Consider the following 9,045-nt stretch of genomic DNA (forward strand, 5'->3'; position numbering starts at 1 on the left):
GTATTTATTTCGTTAGTCAGTCGACAGTCGTCCTATTATCCATATTATTCTACGTCTAGTCAATATGAATATTTTTAATTCACTCAAACGATTGAACGCCTTTGGGGATCGGCAAAGTGGCGAAACAAAAAACATAGGGGAAGAGCTCATCGCCATCATTTGGATTCATACCTGACCGAATTTGTTTGGCGACAAAATCTTGCAAACGATCCACCATTTAACAAAATTTTAATGGATATTAAAACCTATTTGATATTTCCCCCCTAAAAAAAATTATTAAACCTAACTAAATGTTTTATACTATTATATATTTTTTACTAGATGTTTTATACTATTACATCCATTCATTATTTTTATTAATTACATTTCATCGTGTTTTAGAATAGGTTAAAATATATACTTTTTTATTATTTAATAAATTGTGGTAGTTGAGATAACACGGGTGATCATAATAGGTAGTCTTGGAAATAATCGGTAAGTAATAAGCATGGTTTTTAAAATAAATTATTATTTAATTTTTATCGTTATTGATTTATGTAACGAGGTGTTACCTGTTACCACACACTTACACTGTACCTAATTATTAATTATTAATTACTGTACCTACATAGTACATGCTACATACGCAGTAATATGAGAAAGTAAATACTTAATAATGGCAATGGCAGATTAAGCAATTTTCCGCCTATACAATAAGCAGGACATTTGCCGCCGTCTCAAATTATAGTATAATATTATAAATACATTTTATTTTTTAAGTGCTACGAATTTGCCACTTCAATCACCTGATTACTTTGCCTGTAGGGTGGCCAGAAGCTGAACAATATGTAAAATTGCAATTCCAAAAATATAATCTAATAACAAAATTGTAATTTCAAGATTTACAATAATTGGTATAAACGAATAGTGAATACTACGAAGTAATAGTACTGGGGTCGATGAGTACTTGTGTCGAACGCGCGCTGTCAGACCTTAACTGCATTGACTTTCGCGACATGTCGTCGGCGGGGAGCGCAAGTTGTAGCGGTGTTGCACCCAGATCAATATTTCTATGGACACATTTTTCTAATAAAAAAATTTGATGATGATGAACATGTGCACATATTATTATCGTTATAAAGTAATGTAATTAAGTTATAATTGAATTATTGTAATCAATACTTCTAGACTCTAGTGTAGTAGTGTGTATAATAGTATATGTCATATGACAGATAAAACAATAGTATTATGTTTTCAAAATCTGATTAAATTATGTTATAGGTAGATCAGCTTTAATTGATCATAGACCATCTAAAAAAAATTTCAGGAATCATAAAACGTATTTCCATAATTGTCTTTTTAGTTGGAAATTAATTCAATTTACTCATTTATTTACACATAATAGGTATGTTAATTTAATTAATATTAATAATAATATAAATAATAACATTCAAGTAATGACTTGATAATTTGGTATTGTGATTTGGTGTTACTTTTCATACATATCTCGAAATGGTTGACAAAGTATAATATAAATAATGCTACTCATTTTTATTTTTATTATATTATATGCTAATGTGAATTTTAAGTTTAAATTTTTACATTACTATTTACTATGAAATATAATTAATTATCAATGTTATCATAATACGAGTAGGTACTTGTACCCATAGACCTAAAAACTAGTTATTATATACTTATAAACTTAAAACTTAGTTTATAGGTCTGTACACTGTACACTATGCTTGTAGCCTGTTCCATATTAATAATAAGTCCGTAATAATTTAAAATTTCGCTCCAAATATAATATACACCAATCATAGGGCCAGATTTATTCATGGGTTATATATTTTCATGTGCAGAATGATAATATCACAGAACAATGCAATATGTAACCTGGGTGTGCGTACGGTTTAAACCACGATGTTACCTAACGGTTCTACACGGTTCTACTGATACGTTTGTTGATAACGTTTGGTCAACTTTCATCGTCTACAAGTCAACAACACTTACTCACTTAAAGTAAACGTAATCGCTTCTGTTGTTCTGTGTTTGGTTTCTGCTACACTGCGTACTACGACAACACTCTTCAGTTTGTACTTTTTATCATCACGGTGACAATAATATATGATATAGGTATATTGATATTGCGGATTCGGGATTAGCGCTAGTCCCGTTATTTGGTTTTGTGACACTGTGAATTTCGTAGTTGATATTAATTCCTTCTCGCATATCGTTGTGCGAATAATAATTTTCAATTTCAGAAATTCACTACTTCCACGACTACAAGGAATGATATGATGCTTGACCAAGAAAATCAGGTAAATTGATGTTATTCATTTCGCTTACTTAATATCTGTTGCCATTATATGTTGTTTTTGTTAAATGCTGCGACGCCAAATAGGGCTAGGATTATATCAACTCCGGTCTCAAAAGGTAAGGTTAAGGAGAAATTATATTACAGCTGTAATATTGCAAAGCTTATAAAAAAAAATATGTTTATGTAGCACCTTTTAATTTAATATTATGTTTACATTGTACTCGAAATGGTGTCGGTTCAGACTTGGCTATTTGTTGTTAAAACTTAAGCCTGTATTATAGAAAAAAAAAAATAATAGTGCTTTCTACCTAAATAATGAATGTTTCCCATACAGTTTGTTTACAAAGTCATATATTATAATACCACCTATAACTTATAAGCTTACATTTTATTAATAAGATAAATATAAATAACCTTATGAAGGCGTATAACAATGATGTGGCAAAGATATTCTATACCTGTCCTACTTGCTCGTGTAGGCGGATCCACCTTTTTTTTTTATCATAATTTCCTACAGAAAACACCATCAGTCTATTAAAAATACATTGATTTTTAATTTACTAAGTAAGATATCATTTAACCAAGTTTTAAAATGTATCTATTGAACACTACTATTAGTATTTAAGTTGTGTAATATATATAATATAATGTATTATTATACATTCAAATTATATAAAAAAAAAACATTGTAAAGCTACAACTGAATGATTTTGAATAACAATAGTTCTTATATTTCAATTATTGTTTAAAGTATAGTTTTCTTTCATTTAGCAACTTTCATAAGATTGTAATGAAATGTAATAATTTGTAATAATATGTGTTGTAGTTGTACTATGTCTGAGAAAAAAATATGTGATGTAATAGTAATTTTATTCATTTATTGCAGCCTAATATTCCAAATGGAACAGAATCGTCAAACAGTTCATTTCAAGACAAGACAGTCATAAAAAATGGTTAAAATTATAATTTTTTATTGCTCTACCTATAACTAACAAATATTTATACAAAAACAATATTTTAGATGGTTCAGACAATATTTTCAGTAATCATGAAGAATATTTAGGTGATGTGTCATTGGGTGGTTTCAATGTGTCTCAGCTCACAAACAAATTAGAACGTTTAGCTTTAGCTACTCCACAAGTGTCAAGGATCAGACCTGATAGTACTGTATTTGAAGAAGATTTTGATCTAAAAGAACGTCCAGATTCAGCTGATTCAGATAGTGGTAGGCCTGTAACATCAAATGACAGTTCTATTTACAGGTCATTTGTTACAGATTCTGTTGAAAACCAACAATTGGATAGTCTAGACTTTTCATCAACTATATGCAACGAAGACATTAATGATTCGGGTGGTAATATAGAATCAATACACGAACATTTAAATTCAGTAAATTTGGATTTAGTTAGCTCTGATTTTGAAGATTCTTCACATCATTTAACCTTACATTCTTTCTCAAATAAATCATCAGAAGAATTATCACATCAACTAAATCCAGACTTTAACGATTCAGCACAAACACAAAATATTTTGCTAATGGATGGTTTAGGATCAGAAAAAAAATTCCAGGTAAGATAATTGATTAGTATAATTTATTAACAATAACAAGTAATAATACATAAAGTGCAATATATAGAATATTATTTTAAATTCAATTATCTTTAAGTTGACAGGAGTTATTAAAATCTGTTAAAACAAGCATTGTAGTTTATTAAATTTGTTATTTAACCTCTAATAGTCTAATAAGAATAACAAATACAACAAATGCCAAATCTATTTATAAATTATTGCATATAATTATGTGTTAATATTTTTTAAATTTTCATATTATGTATCAAACTAATTATTATTGTTATTTTTATTTTTTAGTCAAATATTTTTGAAAGTGAGATCAAAAATTCTAGTGAAGCAGGGCCTGTAATAGCTGAGGGTAATTGTACTTAATATTTTTAAAATTAAAATTTATTTTTATTGTGATTTACAGTTTAAATATTTAAATTTAAATACTAATTGTCTGTCTATGCTATTACTTATAATATTTAAATATTAATGACAGATAACTTTTTTTACTTAATATTAGTAGGTAAATTGGTTAGTATAAGTTACTAGATTTTATTATTATATCAAGTAATTTTAGTTGACCAATCTAAACTATTTAGATAAGATTTATGAAAAGCAAAATTTAATACATATTTATACAAAATAATGTACCCATTTTTATAAAAATGGGTAAACCATAGCAATTAGATGAATATTTACATAATATTCTAGTGATGTTTGTTATAATTAGTAAGTTATTATTTTGATGATAGGTTTCAATTCATCAGCTGGATTCAATTTCGATAATCTAGAAGCTCTTGAATCTGTTAGATCGTTAAATGAAGAAGATATTAGAAGGTTAACTATTTCCAGAAAATCTTTATATGTAGCATTTGACCCTATTGTGAAGAAATCAAACGAGGAGTCTAATTCTCGGTAAGTAAACATGTCTTTAATGTTTATTAATTATTATTCTATTATTTTAAATTCTTTATGGATGTACAAAGGTTTCCATTCTTTTATATATATATTTTTAAAAAAAATACATAAAATTAATCACTTTATTTTTAGTGATATTTATGAACTTTTAATGTGTCATAATATTATGCTATTATGGTTATTATGATGAACTATTTTACTATTATGTACAAAAATTAAAATATATTATTGACTATTGTTATAAATCTAAAAACTCAATTTTCCAATTAATACCTATTTTATTTTTAATTAAAAGTAACTTAATACTTACATTAATTAATTATTTTTTTATATTTTTATTATTCAGGAAAGAAGCAATTGAAAATTTACTAGTCGCAGATAAAACAGTATTGACTAATTCTCCGCAATCTAGTGGATCTAATAAATCTCTGAATGTGCGTAATCATTGTTCAAATAAATAATATTTTTATTCTTAGTTGTTGTATTGTTATGATAAATAAATAAATTAATAATTGTTAGTTAGTCTCATATACATATATATTTTCAGATTTCAGATAACAAAATGAATCAATCTATTACCAAAGATGAAAAAATCACTAACAGTCCCAAAACTAATGATAAAGAAAAATTTTACCAAGTATATATGATGATATTTTTTTTTTTTATATAAACAAATTAAGACATTTTTTTAGCTTATCTTAAATTTAAATAAATAATTTAAGTTAAGATTCATATTTTATTATTACTTACTACTATTAATATAATTGTATTATATTATGTATTATAAAAAAATTATAAGCTAGCCAACAATTTTAAGTCTCACATATTGTGTAAAATTGCCTATAGCTTCACCTATCATTATTTTTAATATAATTACTATTACTTGTTTGTGTGTAGGATAAAATAGAAAAGTTGGAATACGAAATCAAGAACCTAAAAATTGAATGTATTGCTGACAAAGAAAAAATTAAAAATTTGACCAACTCGTTGATATCAGTAACTAAAAGCAAAGATCAATTGAGGTACATGTAATTTTAAGATACTAATTAGTAATATTTTTTGATAAGTTTTTAATAACGTTTATTTCATCTGACTAATTGATATATTTATGTATAGTACTGTAATTGGGGAATATGAAAAAACTATTTCCGACATGGTCTCTAAAAAAGAAGACGTACATAAAGAATACGAAGCACGTATTGCGTATATCGAAGAAGAAAGAGCAAAAATGGAACGTCACCTTCAAAATTCAGAAATGGCATTCAATGATGTTCATGAGTAAGATTTATTTGCTTTTTAACTACATTATGTCCATTTGGGGATACCCAAATAATAGTAATACAAATTTGATACAATGACAATGTCATTTTTTGGGTTTTTTAAAGTGTAGTTCTGTAAGTGAAAACATAAGCTTTAATACTGATTATATATAATTTGTTTTGCTTTTACATTAAATTTAAATATTTGTTTTTTTATGAATTATAAATTTTAATTTTCTTTCTATTATAAATAAAATATTGTTTAATATTATGGCTGGGATTTTTATGTGATGTCTTAAAAATTATTTTTGGAGCTTGATTTTTATCAAGTTTATTATTTTTAGAGAAAACCAACCATCATACATTAGGTACCCACTTCTACACAATATTGCATATCATATATACTAATTAATGTTAATTGATTTACTATTAACTATAAAAAAATAAAAATATATCTCTATAATATTATTTTTATCTAAAAAATACGTCTCATGCTTTTTTAAGTTATTCTTGTATTTTTTTAGATTACTTAAGCTAAGGATCTCCAAACATTTTTATTTGAGAGTCGTACAAAATTATTTAAATTTATTGGTGTGCCAAAATGATACATAAACATATAATTTTTAATTTTTAAATTTAATTAATGCAGGTACTTGACATTTGATGATAATGTGTGACAAGTGCATATGATAACTATTTGGGATATTTTAGATATTAATCTAAAATCCCAGCCCTAAATGATAAAAATAAGATGATATGCATAGTTTATTTTATGATTATAAGTTTTAGAAGATTAAATTTACAATTAAATATAATTTTTTAATTAAGTTTTATATTTTATTGTATGGCTTTTAATTAATGGGTTGTTTGAAGACATTAAGTATAACTTATACATTTGTATAGTTTTTAGTAAAAAAACATTTAAAAAATAATTAATAAGTTTATAAATACTGGTTCAAATATGTTAAAAGTTAGTGTTATATAAAATAGTTTCTTAAATAAACACAATTTATTTTAATTAACATAAAAGTTATGTATTTTTTTATTTTTATTTTCATAGAAAGTATAATTCTTCAAAGCAAGTAATAGAAGCCATGAAAGAAAATGAAACTAAATATAAAAATTGTATTAAAGAATTTGAAGAATCTCTTAAAAAATATGAAGATAAATACATGAGGTTAAAAATACACGCCACTGAACAAATGAACAAGTAATAATATTGTATTAATTATTGAAGTTATTGTCATTTTTACCTAATTGTATCATTTGTATTTATTTTTAGAGCCACTGAAGAAATAAATGATAAGGAAAGATCATTTGAGGCAGAAACTTCAAAAATGAGAATAATGAATAAACGCTTGGAGGTGAAAGTTAGATCATTACAAGAGTCTTTAGATAGAAAAGATGTGGAAAACAATGAGCTAACTAACCTTTGCGACGAACTCATTGGAAAACTGGATAGAAAATGAAGTATATTAGTTGCATCAATATGCAATTTTTTTTAGATCTATTATCTTAATATGTACACTTATAATATTACTTGAATTATTATTTACACTATGTTTTGTTAATAAAAATAAATAAATTTATACAAGATAAATGTATAAATATATATAAAACTACAAAAGCAAAGCATAGATCACACTAAACTATTGATTACAATTAATTATAATTTTACATGTTATGTACCTGTTAAATGTAAATTTCAAATATATTATTTATTATTATTACATCTTCTTTTAACTTATGATTTTTGAGGTTGAAGAATTTTCAATTATGTACAGAATAATTTGGTTGATAACAATCTATTGATTTAATTTAGATATAGGAAATGGTTTTTTTTTTTATTATTATTATTATTATTATTATATAATACATTATTTTAAATGTCATTTTATTATTTATTGTAATTCTTTTTTCAACAATGTAATTGTATGTTTTTGTTGTGAAAAAAGGTGATCATTATCATTTATAGTTCAGCTATAAAATAAGTGTAGGATTAAAATAACTACAAATGGTTTTATATTTGTTATACCTATAATATCCCAAATGTCTGTAATTCTCTACTTATTTAAATTGTTATAATTTTTAATCATTTTGAAGATGAGCTATTTTAATCAATGAGTTTGTATAAGTCAAAAATCCTAAAATATCAATTTATTTTTAAATTTGTTAAACATAATATGCTTTCTAATTTTGTTTTAAAGTTGTCTTTAACTTGTACTAATTTTGCTTTAAGCATTATTCTAATTTGTTTTTTCTAATTTTACTACTAGCTAATTATTTTTAACCATCTTATTGTTAAACATTATATTTTTAACCCTTATATTATTCCATCCTAATATATGTAATGATTTTTGTTTTAAATGTATTCAAGCAGCATTATGCTGTTGTATTTTTTTTAAGAAATAATTAATATAAAACCTACGCACATTTTAGTTGCAATTGTTTAATTTTTTTAACATTGTACTTTGTAAATATGTGTAGTAAAATAAACGATAACATTTTATTGTAAACCAACTCAATCCAAAGTTTACTAAACTTCTACATTTTTTTCTAATGACTTCGTGTTGAAGAAAATTGTCAAATTTTTATAACTATTATGTTTATAATATTGTATCATTTATTTATTGGAATTTCTTATAATTACTATTTTGTTTTAAGTGTACATCATGGAATTAATTGAACATTATTATCATCTAATGTTTGATGGGTGGCAGTGGGGGAAACACTTCTTTTAAAAACAAAACATTTTAGTGAACCCTTCTAAATCTTTAAGTGTTTTATTTTTTTTTTACATTCCTCTTTTATTTTCCAATGCTAGTGTGCTACTACTAATATGTTTGAAAACGAAATCCATGACAAAATAATGGTAAATATTTTAAATGGTTTTTAATTGAATTTATACAAAATTTGCTTAGTAAATTGCTAAATTAAGTACTTCAATAACTTCATAGTTCATTAAACGGACCAAATTTCGTTTCTGGTTTTTAATTTTTTCATTATTTT

At 24.7% G+C, this 9,045-nt stretch overlaps 1 protein-coding gene across 3 annotated transcripts; it reads left to right on the plus strand.

Annotated features, from left to right (window-relative positions):
- The first annotated feature begins 1,947 nt into the window (after window positions 1-1,947).
- On the plus strand, window positions 1,948-8,561 carry LOC132919250 (transforming acidic coiled-coil-containing protein 3-like). 3 transcript variants are annotated; one of them, XM_060980666.1, is made up of 12 exons: window positions 1,948-2,300; window positions 3,186-3,252; window positions 3,321-3,524; window positions 3,576-3,868; window positions 4,169-4,229; window positions 4,612-4,774; window positions 5,124-5,211; window positions 5,325-5,414; window positions 5,675-5,799; window positions 5,894-6,055; window positions 7,097-7,246; window positions 7,319-8,561. In XM_060980666.1, exons 1-12 carry the CDS (start codon window positions 2,277-2,279, stop codon window positions 7,503-7,505), a joined length of 1,614 nt encoding a protein of 537 aa, XP_060836649.1. In that variant the 5' UTR covers window positions 1,948-2,276; the 3' UTR covers window positions 7,506-8,561. The 3 variants fall into 3 exon arrangements, with proteins under 3 accessions (XP_060836649.1, XP_060836648.1, XP_060836646.1); XM_060980665.1 differs by having other exon boundaries at window positions 1,948-2,115; window positions 2,244-2,300; window positions 3,321-3,868; XM_060980663.1 differs by having other exon boundaries at window positions 3,321-3,868.
- The last annotated feature ends 484 nt before the right edge of the window (window positions 8,562-9,045 follow it).

The sequence above is a fragment of the Rhopalosiphum padi genome, chromosome 2, assembly GCF_020882245.1.
Source record: "Rhopalosiphum padi isolate XX-2018 chromosome 2, ASM2088224v1, whole genome shotgun sequence".
NCBI lineage: Eukaryota > Metazoa > Arthropoda > Insecta > Hemiptera > Aphididae > Rhopalosiphum > Rhopalosiphum padi.

What these genes read in the sequence shown, in the direction of transcription:
- LOC132919250 (XM_060980663.1), top strand. Translation starts at nt 2,277, where the DNA reads ATGATGCTTGACCAAGAAAATCAG. An exon ending in ATAAAGAAAAATTTTACCAA is followed by an intron (nt 5,415 to 5,674) that starts GTATATATGATG and finishes GTTTGTGTGTAG; the next exon opens with GATAAAATAGAAAAGTTGGA. An exon ending in AAAAGCAAAGATCAATTGAG is followed by an intron (nt 5,800 to 5,893) that starts GTACATGTAATT and finishes ATTTATGTATAG; the next exon opens with TACTGTAATTGGGGAATATG.